Source organism: Fringilla coelebs (assembly GCF_963513975.1).
Source record: "Fringilla coelebs genome assembly, chromosome: 21".
Taxonomy (NCBI): domain Eukaryota; kingdom Metazoa; phylum Chordata; class Aves; order Passeriformes; family Fringillidae; genus Fringilla; species Fringilla coelebs.
This window is the reverse complement of record NC_140047.1, coordinates 8,358,966-8,375,462: the sequence shown is the minus strand read 5'-3', so window position 1 is coordinate 8,375,462 and position 16,497 is coordinate 8,358,966. Positions and strand designations below refer to the sequence as shown.

Genomic DNA, 16,497 nt, shown 5'->3' with positions numbered 1-16,497 from the left:
TGGCACTGGGGGGATCTTGGTTCAGATCCTGGCTGTGGCTGAAGCCCCAGGTCCCTTGAGGGGAGCAGAGGGACCTGAGAGCCCTCCCTGGGCTGTGTGGCTGCTCCGTGTCAAGGGAATGATTCTGCTCCTGTCAGTCCCATTCCTCACCCGTGCCGAGTTCACCTTGACTCCGTCGGGCTGGTGCCAGAAGAGATAAAGAAGATGAGTGCATTTGGGAGGAATGTAAAAAAAATAAAAACCCAAATCACCCAGGAAGCTGAGGGTTAAAGGCTCAAGGATGAGCACAGCATTCAGATGTAAAAGCCCTGTTGCAGCCTAGTCCAGGTCAATAATAAAAGCTTCAGAGTGATGGAAAACCTGCCCTGTCAGTAATTTCTATTCCAAGAGATGTTTGTGATGATGCAGTTTACAGCTCGAAGTTGTAATATTCTTTTTCACACCGTGCACTTGTCCAGCTTTGTCTCTTGCTTAATTACAGATTTTTCTTTTCTTTTTTCACTATGTGACAAAATTTTAGTTTGACAAAACGGCCCCACTTGCTTTTGTAGTGTCCATCCTATGGATCTTTCCAGAAATCAAAACGATTTTGCAACAATTGTCAGCAGTGCCTTGCTCTGTGACAGCCGGCTCAGAAATACTTCATGGTGAGCTTCAATAGGCACGAAAGGAAAAAGAAAAACGTGGTGGGTGATTTCTGCCTTTACTTGGTACCCACACAGGGATAGTGTGTGCTATCCCTGGAGCAGGCTCCTGGGTGAGCCCAGGGAAAGCTCTTCTGTTCACCCCCTTCACCCACCAAACAGGACAGTTCTCTCTCCTGGCCTGGCTAATCCTTCCTTTGCTGGGAATTCCACAGCCAAGGCTGTCAGTGTGCCAGTTCCCATGGTTTTGGGAGATTTTTTGATCGTATATTCTTCTTCTGGAGATCGTAGCTGCTAAAATTTTATTGTCTGAATCCTGTAGCTTTTGGAAAAAAAAAAAAAAAAAGAAAAACTTCCAGCCCTCGGGGCTGTGGAGGAAAGCTTAGGAAAATGAACCCTAAATGCCCTGGCATTCAGACCAATAAAGACAGCCTGGCATCAGTTGTCATGTAAATAACAAGCTTGTAAAATAAACACTGCACATTCCAGCGGTTGTTTGTTAAATCTGCTTCTCCTGCAGTCTGCGCTGGGACCTGGTGCCAGCTTTTCCTGGCCAGCAGAGCACCAGCACCATCCTCCTCCTCTTCCTCCTCAGAAATGCCAGTTTGGGAACGTTTCCATGTTGGGAGCAGCAGTAGGGGCTCTGAAGATGAGCCAAATGTTGCTCAGGGCTTTTCCTGGAGAGCAGTTCCTGCTCCCTGCGTGGCCCCTGGCTCCACCTGGACAGGTAAGGGGATGCTTTGGCACGTGGGGCTGGATTTCCCATTTACCTTCACACATTAAGGAAGGTAAATCCAATTCCTTGCTAGTGACAATGACTTTGTCAGTGATATCTTGAACTTAATTGTACCATATTATACAGAAGATATTAATCTAAATGTAATCAAACTGCTGTGGGTCACTATTTCTGAAGTGTTGAGCTTGCCAGGGGTTAAGTGTGATAAACTCTTATTTCCTGCCCAGAGCTGGTTTATTTTTGTAACACAGGAGTTTTCAGTAAGTTTGTACTGGAAAAGTGCTTGGCTAAGGTTTTTACTGGTGAGAACAGACCAAAAATGCTTTGCTCAGATTTTTACTGGCATCAGTAGATGAAATGCTTTCCTCAGTTTTATGCTGCAAGCAAATATATACTGATAACTAAATTAACTCCTCGATTAAACAAAACACAACATACATTCTAGCAGAGAAACAGAGCACTCATCCCTAGAAATGTTTATGTGAGAAGAAGATGGTTTTATAGCCAGAGGGGAGGGACTATATGTCCTCTGGGGAGGCTGGGGCTGGGCAGAGCTGGGCCAGGAGGCTCAGCCTGGGCAGGGATCTTGTTTGGATACGTGATGCCACATTCAGAACATGCATAAAATAACTCAAAGAGAAAGAAGGATGTTCTTTGGCTGCTGCAGAGTAGATTTGTCACACTTGCACCGCTGTTTTGGGGTCCAAGTGCTGTTTGGAGGAGGATCAGGCACCAAGTGTCCCATCCATCTCCCCTGGCCTCAGGTTGCTGTGTGTTTGCTGCCCGCAGACGCTCCCTGGCAGCTGTCGGAGCTGTGTGTTCCTCATGCCCTCCCTCGGCTGCCAGCAGCACTCCTCCGAGCTGCAGTTGGCTCCAAACCTTTTGTCCTTTTCTCCTAAACCATCTTTGTGTCCTTCAGTTTCAGCACGAGGGCTGGGACCTGCTGGCCATCCTCTCCAGAGGATGAGGAGGGGATTCCAGGCTGCGGCTGGGAGCAGCCGGAGGAAGAGGAGGAGGAAGGGCAGAGGGCTGATGTGTCAGTGTGTCACCTTTGTCCAGCAAACTGCCAGCCCAGCCCTGTCACCCCCCGGCAGAGAGGGACACCCTGGTGAATCCAGCACTCCCCGGGGCAGTGTGGAAGGCAGCTGGCAGGGGGGCAGCAGTTTGCTGCACAAACTCCAGCAGAACCCGCCACGAAGTGCAATTACTGCTGGCTGCAAGAGTGAAAGCGTCCCTGTTATCACCCTGCTTACTGCATGCTCGGGGATTGCACCGGGTGGATGCACATCTCCTCACATCCCTACCAGCACAAACCCTCCTGCAAGGAAGCCTTGAGAAAACAGAAATCATCCGGAATACTGAAATTGAACACTACCTTTTCCTTCTAAAACTTGCTCAAAGTTTAGTTTCACCAGATTGCAGAAATCCAGATTGTCTCTTAATTTATTAAAACATGCCACCATTTAAAATCGCTCAGAATTCCCAGTGCCAGGATGCTCTGCAAGAGTTCTCCTTCCCATCCCACTTCGGGGATCCAGAGAAAAGAAAGAAAGTAGGTGTGGATTTGAGCAAGTGAGGCTGCTTTTGAGTTCTGATGCAAAGCCTGCTTCTTTTTTTTCCTATGCCTAACAAAATCCCCCAATAGATTTTTAGAGTTACAAAAGAATTCAACGCTGCGAAGTCTCACATTTCCAGTGACACTCCAAATTCCCTAATTTTACCAACTTCCAAGCCTGCCGGTGCCAGGTGCGATTACGGAGGGAACCCAAGAGCCGAACTCCGGCTGGAAAGCCGCGGTTTAAGCGGGAAAACAAGGCTTGGGAGCCGGAGCTGTTGCTGCAGGGGAAGGGCGAGGAGCAGCAGCCGCTCCGAGCGCTCGGTGCCCGTGCGGGAGCGCGGGGCGGGCTCGGGGCTCGCTGCGGGCACGAAGCCGTTCTGCGAGTGCCATCCAGGGGACGAGAGCTGCACTTCAGCTGCTGCTCGGGGACAGCCTGACTGCGGTGGGTGTCGAGGAGGAGGAACCGACCCGAGTGAGATGATCAGAACTTTGCCAGCCGCACGCCCAGCTCAGCCGGTGCGCAGGGCAGGGATGGGAGTGGGAATAACGAACTGAGAAGTGCCGGGAGTTTGGGAAGGGAGCAGAACTTCCAGAGCAGGGCTGAAAATGCTAATTAAGGAATCACAGAATCACTTCGGATGGAAAAGACCTCCAAAATCATCGAGTCCAGCCTGTGACCCACCAGCACCTTGTCACCCTGAGCAGGGCTCTGAGTGCCAGGCGTTCCTTGGACTCCTCCAGGGCGGTGGCTCCAAACTGCCCCGGGCGGCCCCTTCCGAGGGCGGTGTAATTTAGGTGGGGACGGTTCGTGTGACCCTCTCCCCGGGACCCCTCTGCTGTGTCTGGGGCTGGAGAGCAGCCCCAGTGACATCTCGGTCCCTGTCCCCGAGGGCTGCCCGGACCTCGGGACTTGGGGAAACCCTGGCAGGGAGAGCCCATCCTGCTCTGTGCCCATCACCGGCTGCGGACCGCTCGTTAAAACACGCCCGTGCTTGTCAAGGAGCAGCGGGGAAACACAAATTCCTCGTCATAGAAACCAGCTGCGGGGGTTTGGGGAAACTGATTTGAACGGCTTTAAGGGGAAACTTTTCTGCTGTGGAGCTGCCCGCGGCGACCGGGACCGCTCACCCTCCCCGCTGGCTGTGGGATGGGAGGTGGCCACGGTGATGGGCTGGGGGCTCGGGGGTGGAGGTCGCGGGGGTCGCGGGGCTCACCTTGATGATGAGCGGGTTGCGCAGCATGCTGAGCCGGACCAGCCCCAGCCGCTCGTTCTCCGTGCCCGGGCCCGCCTCGGCCAAGGTCATGGGCCGCCGCCGCGGCCCCGCTCTGCCGCCCGCCATGGCGCGGGGGCCGCTCCCGGCACAGGCGGCTCTGGGCGGTCCCAGTCCCGGTCCGGGTGCCCGGGGAGAGTCTCGGCTGTCCCGGTGCCGGTGCCGGGGCTGTCTCGGCTGTCCCGGTGCCGGGGCTGTCTCGGCGGTCCCGGTGCCCGGGGAGAGTCTCGGCTGTCCCGGTGCCGGTGCTGTCTCGGCTGTCCCGGTGCCGGGGCTGTCTCGGCGGTCCCGGTGCCGATGCCGATCCGGGGCTCTCTGCACGGCCCGGTGCCGGTGCCGGGGCTGTCTCGGCGGTCCCGGTGCCGATGCCGATCCGGGGCTGTCTGCACGGCCCGGTGCCGGTGACGGGGCTGTCTCGGCGGTCCCGGTGCCGATGCCGATCCGGGGCTCTCTGCACGGCCCGGTGCCGGTGCCGGGGCTGTCTCGGCGGTCCCGGTGCCGATGCCGATCCGGGGCTGTCTGCACAGCCCGGTGCCGGTGACGGGGCTCTCCCACCGAACTCCAGGCGCGCGTGGCGGCGTCCGTCTCCAGGCAACAGGCGGTGCGCCGCTCTGAGGGGTCCGGCTGGGGCCGCTTCCGCCGGCGGAACGGATGTGCCGGGGGCGGTGCGCGAGGGGCCGGCGGCGCGGGCGCACACCGCGTGGAGGTAGCGGGAGGCGCGGCGGGGCCGAGACCGCGGAGGGGCGGCGGGGTCGGGGGGGATTGCGGGCTCCTCACAGCTCGGGGCTGCCGAGAGCGCTGTGGGAGCGCTGGGAGTCTCCCTCGGTGGCTCCGGAGCGGCGGGGCCCGGCCCGGCCGCGCTCAGCCGGGGTTTCTCGGTATCTGGGCCTAGGGGCGAGCTGTGGTTTGAGCTCCGCGGAGCTCTCGGGGCCGCTCGTTCCCCTCGAGGGCAGGGAGGGGATGCCCCAGGGCGAGCCGCTCTGGGGATGCGAAATTCAAGGGCGCGTGTTTCGAACGTGACACGGGGGTGTTGCGTGGTGAGTGTTTTGTATGGGCTGGATGTAGAAAATGTGCTAAAAATGCTTCCTGCCTGCTCTGTGTGACTGAATCCTGCCGGCAGGGCTGAGCTCGGATCCTCAGAAACTTCTAATCAGAATTTGGGGTTTAGTGCTGATGAGTCTCATGTTTCTTTGCTGTTTTTAGCTTGGTGTTGTTTCAGTGCTGAAAGCTGAGTTGAACATACTAGCCAGACGTTGCTCAGCTATTCAAAATCCAAGCTAATAGTTATTAAATTTATTCAAGCGTTTTTGTTGTTGTAGGAAAGCACTTTGAAGGCTGGGGACAGCTGTGATGCACATCTGTTTGACAAAGAAGGCATCAGCTTTTCCTAGGCACTTTAGAAAACTAACTGGATTGAAAAGTAAGAGTCTAAGATAAAATTTGAGTTTTTAATTGTTAAGGTTTTGGGTGGGTTTTGTGCTTTTTGTTGGATTTTTTTGGGGGGGAAGGTGTTTTCTTTTAAACAAAAATGGTGTATAAATGGCAACACTCCAATAAAACTCTCTTTTACTTAAGGAAAAAAAATGAAAGTCAAAGCACATGCAGGTGATTTTCAAGTCCAGGATTTTGTCAAGAAGAAGAAAAAGAAGAAGAGGAAACCAAGTGAGTCCAACAACACCCATGAAAATGCTGAAAGTGTGGAAGATGCAGAGCCTGGCCACATTTCCCCAGTGCTCTTTGAAGATGCAGCAGCACAGGCTGGGGAGGGCAGGGAGAAGAAGAAAAAACTGAAAAAAAAGGGTGAGAAGCAGCAGACTGTACTGGATAAATACTTTGTGAAGGTGGAATATGAGATCAGCAATGGGACTGGAGCAGCTGCTTCCCCGAGGAAGAAGAGGAAGAGGGAGGAGAGCAGCCACGAGCTCAGCGATGTCAGCTGTGTCCCTGAGAACCAGGACTGCCAGGAGGGGGCTGCTGCTGATTGTGTTCATTTTAAAAAGCACAAGAAGAAAAGGAAAGAGAAGCAGCCTGAAGAGGGTGAGGTGTGTGAGCTGCCTCCCTCTGAGGAGCACAGCAAGGGCCACAAAGAGAAATCCAAAAAGAAGAGGAAGAAGAGGAGAGAGGTCGGTGGCCAGGAGGACACGGATGGAGCGGCTGAGGCGCTGCTGTCACCCTCAGGGCAGGACAGGGAGTGGCCTTGCCCTGCAGGTGGGGATGGAGGCTGTGATGCTGCCTCTGCCATCACTGAGGTCCCCATGGAGCTCCCTGCTGGTTGTTCCACCCCCAGTAAAGCAGCTGGGCGAGCTGAGAGGGCTCCAGCACTTGCTAAAAAGGTCATTAAGAGCAGCCCTTATGTCATGGAAGAAAGCTCTTCAGACTCTGATGTGATGTAAGTTCAGGTTTTCTTTGTGGGTTTTTTTTTCCTTCCTCCTCTCCCCAAACACATTCCTTTTGTTATTTGGGCTCCAGGTTTTTCTTCATTCTGTCATTCTGTTTTGAGTGTGTTTTAAAGAACTTTGAACTTACACAGCATTTGTGATGTTAGAGACCAACTTTAAAACCTCAGTTTTCTTGTGGAGATCCAACAACAGTTTTTAAGAACACTTCAGTGTAGGCTCTTTTCTCCTCTTTAAAAACTGTAGGTATAGAAATAATTTACCTGCAAACAATTTGCATTTAAAAAAAGAAAAGTGGGAGGAAAAGAAAAGGATTTCATTTGTTAGAGTTGATATTTATAGTGGCCATGTGCATTTTAACCAAGCAATTAGTAAGGTCAGCTAAATGTTCTTTGCAAATGAAGTGTAAGTAGTTCTTGATGCCTTTGCAGTGTCTAGAAAACAAAACAGGAGCACTAGTAAGAGACAGATGGAAAAAATCTGTGTGCCAGTGCTAGCAAGAGACATTATTTCTTCAGTATGCCCATGTGTGAGAGTTTTGTGGATTTTCAGAACTTCAGAAAGCTCCTTGATTATTGTAAGTATAGAAATTTGGAAATAAATTACAATTATTATGTTAAAAGGTTAGAAATGCAGGGCAGTGAATGTGTGAAGTATTTTTTGTTCTGTAATTGGCAAATATTTAAATTCTTTTAATGGTAAAGATGGTAACAACATCTCTGGTTTGGAGTTCTAGTGGTGTATTTTATTTTATGCCTTTTTTGTTCTATATCAGGACACCAAAAGCCTTGGCATCACCTGAAAAGCAGCAGAACAATTCCTTTGCTGAACTGGCAGCCTCTGATGAGGTCAGTGTGGATGGTGAGGAAGGCCTGGACTCTGCCATGACTTCATTTGTGGATTTGGATACTGCAAGACAAGAACTGGAAGAGTTTATTCCTCATGTGAAGAATATATCAGACAGTTCAGTCAAGAAAATGGCTGGAAGAGACCTAATGAGGTTTAAGGAGTTTAAAAAACAGGGTGAGCTCTCTGAAATCCTGTTGCAGTGAGGAAGGACTGTGCAGCTGTGCTAAGGTTTGGAGTGTCATGTCTGTTGCACCCACAGTCTGGTTCACTTCATTCCACTGGCAGATTTTCTGTTTCTCTGTTTTGTAGCATCTGCTTCCACATTGGCAAATTTCAGTCCAAACTTGTGTGTTAATTGCTGATTCCCAGCTGGTTTGGTCTCTTTCAGTTTTCTCTTTTCCCTTCTGACTTTGTTGATACCTGAGATGTGCAAGAGATGGTACTTGAGGTTTGACTTGTTTTTTTTTTTTAACCTTTCTATATTTTAGGTATGGCTGTCAAGTTTGGCAGATTTACCCAGAAGGAAAATAAACAAATCAGGAAAAATGTTGAAGAGTTCTTAGAACTTACTGGAATAGACAGTGCTGAAAAACTTTTGTTTACCTCGAGGTATCCAAATGATAAAGACATCATCCATCGCCTGAAAACAGAATATCATTTTTGTGAAAAAATCTGTGAGTATTTAAATTATTCAGACAGCTGAATGTTGCATTCCACAACCTGGTGATATCATGGCATATTCTGTAAAATAATTTTTATTGAGAAGCACTGATGTTGCTAAATTTGGTAAGAAAAGAAGCTGCTGACATGGTGTAGTTGATAATCTGCACAATCCACTGTTCCTATTACCTGGTCTCAAATAGGAAGAGTTTAGAGATTAAATATGGGCAAGACCAGTAAAGACTTCCAGACTTGCATTTGGGCTTTATGGCTTTAAGTGTATTATTTGCTAAACTACAATTAAGGTTACTAATGGCAGCTGTGAGTGATTAAGTCCTGTCTGAAACTGTCACCAATAAATAGGTGGCAGGTGCAGGACTGAGGGGAGTAGAAGAAACTGAGCCATGCCAGTCTTCCAAGAGCTGGGGATCTCCTCAGTGCCCCAGGAGCTTTATTCTGTTTGTTTGGTGACTGTCAGGCAAGGCAGAGTAAAGGGCAGCCTGTCATGGATCAGGATGCTGGGATCAAACTAGAAATTTGTTCCTCTGGGGTTATTTCAGGCAATCCTTCCCTCTGCATTGGCACGTTTCCCTGATGTTGACTTTCATTCCAGTCTGGGAGTTTGGCAGAAAGTCTCATCAGGTGTTCTGTGCCTTGCTGGGCACTGCTGCCCAAGGTGGTTGTGTGTTCCCAGGGCTTGGTCTCTGGGGATCTTCCTGCAGCAGAGATCTTCACTTGGTTTTTGCTGATGCCCCCAGTGCCTGCTTTTCCCAGTTGGAACAGTGTGTGAGCACCCAGGGTCTCCTCAGCTCCTGCCTGGTGGCTGTCTCATGTCTCTCTTTAATGGGAGTGTTCAGCATGCCAGTTAAATTGTAATCACCCCTGGATCAAATGCACAGCCAGTCCATGCAGTTATAGCTGTTGATGACAGCATGGCCCTGAAAATGTGTGGTGTTGGGTTTTGGGGTTTGTTTCACTTTGGCCTCACCACTGTTAGAAATGTTTGTTAAAAATGCTCCTTTGTCTTCCAGCTGAGGGCATACCCCGGCCCTGGAGGCTGATATATTATCGAGCAAGGAAGATGTTTGACCCAAATAATTATAAAGGAAGGTAAGGGAATACTTTAAAAGTGTTTCTGAATGTTAGTATCAGTCTGTGTTGATTATTTGTAAATTAAAAATGGATTCAGACGAAGATCCTCTCTCCTATTTGTGCCAGTTACTGTGACTTAATTGATAACTCATTTTCCCTTTTTGATTCCTCTGTTCTAAAATGTGACTTGAAGTGATAGTGGTGATTGACACTGATTACCTGCAGATGTTACAGCTCTTTAAGAGATTGAAATGGTTTGAAATTACAGCTGAATCTGTGCCCATTTCCTCAACCAGGTATACTACAGAGGAAAAAGAACAATTAAAGAAGTATCAAGCTCTGCATGGCAATGACTGGAAGAAGATTTCTGAGTTGATGTGCCGTTCTAACCTCTCAGTTGCTATGAAATTTTCTGAAATCAAGTCAGGTATGTAATTTTAAGGAAAACAGTTCATTTTGTGTAATGTAACTTGAACTGTACAATGTAGGTACCCTAAACATTAGGAAAAAGTCCTTCAAGTATGGGGTCTTTGATTAATTAATTGATTTGTAGTGATGGTCCTCTTCTTCACACCACTGATTGCATTTATATGTGGAAAGGATAAGAAAAATCTCTGAAAGAAAATGAGGAAAAAGTGGAACAAATATAACTCTTTATTAACAGAACTGACATCTAAAAAAGATGATTTTATGGGGAGGGCAGAAGGAATTTGGCAGCCAGGTTTAAGAAGGTAACAACTGGAGATCAGACTGTTCTTTAGTGTTTAGGTTGAACTCTCAGGCTTGGTATGCACAAGAGTTTTGTAGGACATGTGTTAAGAAGTTGGTCCTATAAATAAAAATCATGCAAAATGAAACATTTGCTCTTTTTTTCCCTAATCATTCATGATAAATTATACCTTAACCTGGTGGGTTTTCAATTTTAGCTATTAACTATGGTCCTTGGACAGAGGAAGAGACCCAGAAGTTAATGAGTGCAGTGAAGGATGTGATCAGGAGAAAACTGACGACAGAAAATCCAAGTTCTCTTTCCTCCCTGGAACAGTCAGACACAGATCTCTGGATAGACCGTGAGCAGCTGTACCAGCCACTGCCATGGACTGAGATTGAAACCAAAGTGGGAAGTCGATACTGGAGACAGTGCAAACAGAAATGGTGAGGGCTTGGACTAAACTGGGAGAGTAAAATGTGTTCTGGGGTGTGTTTATTCTGCAAAACTTCTGTTTTGTACCATGATGATCCTTTGCTAAGAGATTGTAGAGCACAGAAGAGGCATTGCAGATGAGTCTGAGACAACTCTTTGCTAGCTGCAGCAAGTTCTCTGTTTGCTGTGATAGCAAAGCCTGATTTCTGCCTGGTGTGCTGAGGCCTGAGCAGCAGAGTTGACTTACATGCTGAACCCTGGGCATTGTGACTAAGACCAGCAGTATTATTTACCTAAAAATAGATGATTGAGACTCTTATGCCAGCTGTTTAACACCAAACCAGCTGCTTCAGAAACTTTCACATAACCTTGTGTAGTTATCTGCAAGAAATGTATCATTTTGAGCAGCTTTCCCAACTGTCAGGAATAGCAGCTTCTTTGTAGGGTATTTTAGGGGAAACCCTCCCAGCCAAGGCATGGGTCCTGGCCAAGCCTTAGCCCCTGCTGGTTGGGAAGTGTGCCATCAGATCCAGGTGTTCTGTGCTAAAAATATAATCAAGTCACTTTGACTTGCTGATTTGGGACCTTTAAAAGCTGGACCCACTTTTGGGGCGAATTTGGAACCTCACCTAGGGGTGGACACACTGTGGAGGATTTTCCAGTTGCTGGGAAGGGTTCTCCAGGTCCTGCCTATGAACTGGGGCTCCCCAGTGACAGGATCTGGATGATAAAATATTGAAGTAATTGGTGATGTGTCTTTCTCAATTACTACCCTTTCTCTCATATAGTAATGATTAGTGCACTCTTATTTTTGCTTGTTGCTAAAGTGTATAGTTTTATTGAATGTATCATTTTACTTTTTTGGTGCCTTGATATTCATAGTAAAATAAGACCATTGTTTCCACTGATGACTGTGTCCCTTCAATCCCCCTGTCACTTGGCAGAACACTGCCCCTCTGTGACAGCAGCAGCATCTTGATGCTTGGAATTTCTTGAAATGATAGAAACCTGATTTTGTGTGTTTTCAAAGGAATTCAGTTTTAAGAAGCAAATTGACCAGAGGGCAGAAGTTGTACAAAGGGACCAATGGATTACGGACCAAGATCACCCTTATTAAAAGGTACAGTTCTGACCACTGGGATGTTTCTGTATCTCCCACTGTTTGAGCTATGCTTACAGAAGTTGCCAGGGTGAGAACAGCCTGCTTGCAGCTTGATACATGTTTTGTAACCATTCTTTATGTGGACAAAATGTCCTGTAATTTCTGACTGGGGGAGCTGGGAGCACTGAATGATGTCTTGAGTTCTGCTTGCAAACTGCTTCTGTCTCACATTCACAGGTTGTATGAAACAAAAGCAGAGGATGCCAGTGAAGTAAACTGGGATGAAATCAGCAATGCTATCGGGTAAACCTCCCTTCTTTCTTTTTATGGGTACAAAGGGTAGTGAAAGCAGAGGAATCAAAGTTCTGATACCTTTACAACTGTAGGAAATGTTCAGTTTGGAAACATTACAGTTACATATCCTGCCATAGCACTGAGCAGGAAGCCAAGATCTGAAACCCTTAATGTTCCAAATACTGGGGTGTTGTGGATCTGTGCTTCCAGATGTTCATCAACTAATGGGAAAAATTATGATTTGATATTATGGGTTAATTATTATTATTTGAATTCCATCATTTCTACCTAAATCTAAGCTGGGGTTTGACTGGCATCACTCTCAGGAATGGCTAACTCAGTAACAATTAAGCTTTATGATAGTTCCTTGCACCACTAATTCTTTAAACTCTTCTCTTTGCAGAGATGTTCCTAGAGACTATGTTCAATCAAAGTTTTATAGGCTAAAAGTGTCCTTTGTCCCTCTCTGGAAAAGAAGGACTTTTTCTGGTCAGTATGTCAGCTCTTTCTATGTACTCCTTAAGGCTTTGGCTTGAATCTGAGGATACATATTCTGATTCAGTTTTTACTAATTGGCTAAAATCTTAGACTTTATACTTATTTTAATAAATGCTTTTTTATAACTTTCAATGTTCTCTTCATGCAATTGCTTATGAACCTGTTCTTTTTAATACCTTGGCTTGAAACTGCATTTTAATTTCTCTTTGCATATTTGTGTTATGCCTGATCTCCCTGCAGCCTCTGTGATCAGAACAATACAGAGATTTTGTGCATTTAATACTGACAACAAAATTTCTGTCTGTGAGATGCTGTTCCTTTACAGCTCCAATTTAAACCACCTTTTTTTTTTTCTCTCATAGAAATTATTGATTATCTGTATGAAAAGACACTCCCAGAACTTGAAGAAAAGTTAAGGGAAGAAGAGGGGAAAGGCAATAGTTCTGACAGTTCAGCAGCAAGGCAGCAGCAGCAGGCTTTCAAACTCAGTGACATTTTTGACTCCAGTGAAGTCAATGAAGAGACACACAATGACACTTTGGACTGCAGTGATGAGAGTGATTAATTAATTGTCCTAAAAGCCATGCCTAATTTGCATATTTAACTGCAAATGGTTGAAAGTGGGGAGCAGCTCACCACCTGCAAGTACCCAGGCTGTTGACAATGGGAGGAGTCAGGACAGGCACCTCTGATTGTCTTGTTTCATCTTGAAGATTGAATTAGAGCTTTTGTGCCACATTTTATTTAATTCAGATCTGGTTTTAGAAGTTTTCATGTAAGCATACAAGTTGCTTTTGAAATGTCTCAAAATACTTTTTTTTGTGGAGTTGAGAGCTGTTGTTTTCCCTTTATGAATGAACTTGGTTTTCAGAAGTCTTTTTTTAATTATTGGGATTGGAAAAAGGTTTTCAGTTTGCTTTTAAAACTCTAATAATCAAGTCTTAAGACATCTGTGTTGATGAAAACAGCACAACTTTTGAGTTGGTTTTTTTAAACAGGTATCTTATTCTTAAAAGCAACTGATTTTATTTTTGATGCAGACTTACACTTTTGTCAACCCTTCTAAAGAAAAAAGACTTTTGGCCATTAGTATTCATCATTTCATGCTAACCAAAACAAATAATTTAAAGTGTTGTTGTATTTAATATTTGGAATACAGAGACAAAACAGTGTATATATATATATATATATGCATACATATATATTTTTATTTTGCCAAGGAGAATTTCTACATTTTAATAAGATGGAGGTTGTACTTGTGTTTTGTATGATACTTTTAACTCTCTGCTTGAAGTGATTATTTGTAAATTGACTGAATTAATGTAAAAAGCCCCAAAAATCTATGTGTAAATTTTTTTAAGGCTTGTTTATATTTCCCATATACTGTACTAGACAGTAAAGCAAGAAGACTCAGTCCCTGCTTTTTCAGGGTCATTTTGATAAGTGACAATTTCCCTCTTCAATTCTAGTAGTCATCACTGAAAATCCAGAACTTTCAATGGTTTGTTGGAGGGTTTGGAAGGTGACTTGTAGCAAGGGATTTTAAAGGAAAACTTCCCATATTTAACTGTCTGCCTTTAGTCTCTCTGAAGATAGAAAGCACTGGGATTTTTGTGAGACAGGCACAACCTCCCCTGCACCAGCCCCTGCTTTGAGGGTAAAGTTTTCCAGCTAAGAGATGAAAGGGGATGGGAGAAGGAAACACACACTACTTCCACCTTGGTCTTTGTGTTGCTTCATGGGTTTTAAAGTTAAAAGCTGAAAAACTTGAATTCCTGAATCTAAAAAATTTGTCTTTTTCAAGGTTTTTTTTTCCTGGAAAATGGAGATGCTCTGAATTGTGTGCAGGCAAGAGCACAAACAATGCCTGGTTCTAGAATTTGTAAAGCAGATATTGCAGAAATAAACTTCTATCTCCATGGTGAGATTTATTTTATTCTTTGCTTTAAAAGAAAACTGTCATGACTGAGTGGAATGCACCTCACTCCCAAGAGAGAAGTAGCAATGTTTTATTGAGTAAAATGTATCATTTGACAGAGTTCAATAAAGTTGATGGAATCTAATAAAGGTTCAAAGCTCACCTTATTAATGACTTATTCATTAGTACTAATTCAGCTGCTCTCTCACTTACCAAGGATCTGGTGTGAGTAAGGGATCCCTTGCTTAGGTAAGGGATCCCAAACCTTGGGAGGTTTCCCTGCTCCAGGCCATTCCCCTGGTTTTCAATCCAGCTGCAATTCAGAGTTACTAGGGTGAAATTGGTGCTTGTTAATCAGCAGTACATACAGGACAGATTACTTTGTTTTAGCTCTGCTATCTCCTTCTCCACTCCTTATCTTGCATGTTTGGGCTTCAAAACCACCTTTTAAAATATTTTTCCAAGGCACTTTCACTCCCTTGTCAGTGAGCCAGGAATATTCCAGCTCAAAGGGTCACATCAGGGCATGAACTCCTGTTACTCCCTCCCAGAAATTACCCAGGAAAAATCTTGCTGATACTCCTTTAAAGCAGTTTCTCTGCTAAATATGAGCAAGCCAGGGCTGGAATTGTGAACTCGGATCCATCACTGCCCTGGCTGCTTTTGGGGACACACAGACCTGAGGAAAGAGAGGCTTCCATCTCCCTGCAGCCCTGGGAATGGAGCAAGGAAACTCCTTCATCTCCCTGGGTGAGGTGTGTGCAATCTCTTTGCACAGGGGCAAATAACTGCAGGTTGATTATTTCCCAGGTGCTGAAAGGCACAAGGAAGGAGCTTTTCCCTTTACCATCCTCTTCCCTGTGCCCATGGGATTACAGGCAGGGGGAGGCAGTTCTTTCACGTGGATATTTCAGTATTGCTGCAAACAGAGCAAACTCTGCAGAGGTTTAAAAAAAAACCAAAGAGGCTCCACAGAATGATGAAGAAAATAACATTGACAAAGCTTTGTGTATCAGACTGCATTATAAATAAGAGCATGACAGATCCTTCAAGTGTAAAAGCACCCTAAAAACTCGGGTGTTTCAAGCAGATGTGTCGCTTCAAGCATCTCCCTGGCATCTTCATGACCTGAGTGGTGTTACAGCACAAAACTCTTCAGCTGTGTGGCATTATCAAAGACAGAGACAGACGAGTTCCAAGGCTGTGTTTGCAGCACTTCAAAGCTGAAGAAGCAGCTGAAGATCAAATGGGGACTTGCTTTTTTCACCCCTCTCTCCTGTAAGGTCTTAACCAAGGAGGTGGAGAAAAGTGATGCTGATGTAACTTGGGTCAAAGTTACAAGATGCTTATATAACTTGTAAAGGACACCAATATAGCCTGAATCATAACTTTGTATATTTATATCACCTGAATCATAACTTTCAATACAATGCAATAGCCAGTCTATAATTAGCTAGTTGCTTAATGCTTAAATAAACAGAAACTTGCTAGGTGAATAATCTCACAAACAGACAAGTTTAGCTATACTGGGAAGTAGGAGGCTATACAAATGAGAAATTGGCAAATATAAAGCTAATTAGCCACAAAATGAAGAATTTAGTCTGGTTAGATCCAGAAGGACCAAGGAACACCATAACTGCACATGGTCTGAAGACAAAGCTAAGAAGTTCTGATGAGAGTAAGACCTTGAGCCTTCATGAAAGAAGACCCCCAAGAACACCTAAACTGGGGAGGTGCAAGGCAGTACAGAAAAGCTATTTACAACCACGATTTAACATTATGTATAATATCATCATACATGTGCTGGAGCTAATTTAACGACATAACAACATCAAGGAATACTTACTGTAGAAATAAACCACAGCACTCGACAAGGGTGAGTGAGTGAAGTGGAGAAATCCCCCTCACCTCCAGCACTGCAATAAACAAATACCTGCTCTGTAGACACCAGTCTATGGGGTTTTACTTCCAGCCAGTCTTTTCGGCCATCACCATCCGTCCCTGAGCTGTAACACCGTTCAGGCCCGGCTCCATCCGTCGCTGAGGCGGTGCCCGGGCTATAACACCGTTCAGGCCCGGCCCCGTCCGTCGCTGAGGCGGTGCCCGGGCTATAACACCGTTCAGGCCCGGCTCCGTCCGGTCGCTGAGGCGGTGCCCGGGCTATAACACCGTTCAGGCCCGGCTCCGTCCGGTCGCTGAGGCGGTGCCCGGGCTATAACACCGTTCAGGCCCGGCTCCATCCGTCGCTGAGGCGGTGCCCGGGCTATAACACAGCCCGGCCCCGTGCCTCAGTTTCCCCGCCCGCCGCCTCCGGGGCTGTGCTGTCCCTTTAAGG

At 46.3% G+C, this 16,497-nt stretch overlaps 2 protein-coding genes across 3 annotated transcripts in view; one reads left to right on the top strand and one right to left on the bottom strand.

Moving 5' to 3' along the window:
- Positions 1-4,279, bottom strand: part of CFAP77 (cilia and flagella associated protein 77) — a gene marked incomplete at its 3' end in the record, with an annotated part of 56,963 nt that extends 52,684 nt beyond the window's left edge. The window contains exon 1 of the mRNA XM_084219757.1: positions 4,153-4,279. Within this exon, the coding sequence (XP_084075883.1) occupies positions 4,153-4,278 (126 nt within the window). The 5' untranslated portion in view covers position 4,279. The remainder of the gene's footprint in view (positions 1-4,152) is intronic.
- Positions 4,280-4,896: 617 nt separating this feature from the next.
- Positions 4,897-16,497, top strand: part of TTF1 (transcription termination factor 1) — a 178,122-nt gene continuing 166,521 nt past the window's right edge. The window contains exons 1-12 of one of the 2 annotated variants that reach the window (XR_014616661.1): positions 4,897-4,915; positions 5,529-5,629; positions 5,785-6,598; positions 7,381-7,628; positions 7,943-8,128; positions 9,146-9,224; positions 9,503-9,633; positions 10,133-10,361; positions 11,381-11,470; positions 11,690-11,755; positions 12,150-12,235; positions 12,607-13,986. Coding sequence is in view for 1 of the 2 variants with exons in the window: in XM_084219482.1 (XP_084075608.1) it covers positions 5,560-5,629; positions 5,785-6,598; positions 7,381-7,628; positions 7,943-8,128; positions 9,146-9,224; positions 9,503-9,633; positions 10,133-10,361; positions 11,381-11,470; positions 11,690-11,755; positions 12,150-12,235; positions 12,607-12,809 (2,202 nt within the window). In the remaining variant the exon portion in view is untranslated. Of the gene's footprint in view, positions 4,916-5,528; positions 5,630-5,784; positions 6,599-7,380; positions 7,629-7,942; positions 8,129-9,145; positions 9,225-9,502; positions 9,634-10,132; positions 10,362-11,380; positions 11,471-11,689; positions 11,756-12,149; positions 12,236-12,606; positions 14,242-16,497 lie in introns of those variants that run through there. The other variant, XM_084219482.1, reaches the window with a different exon arrangement.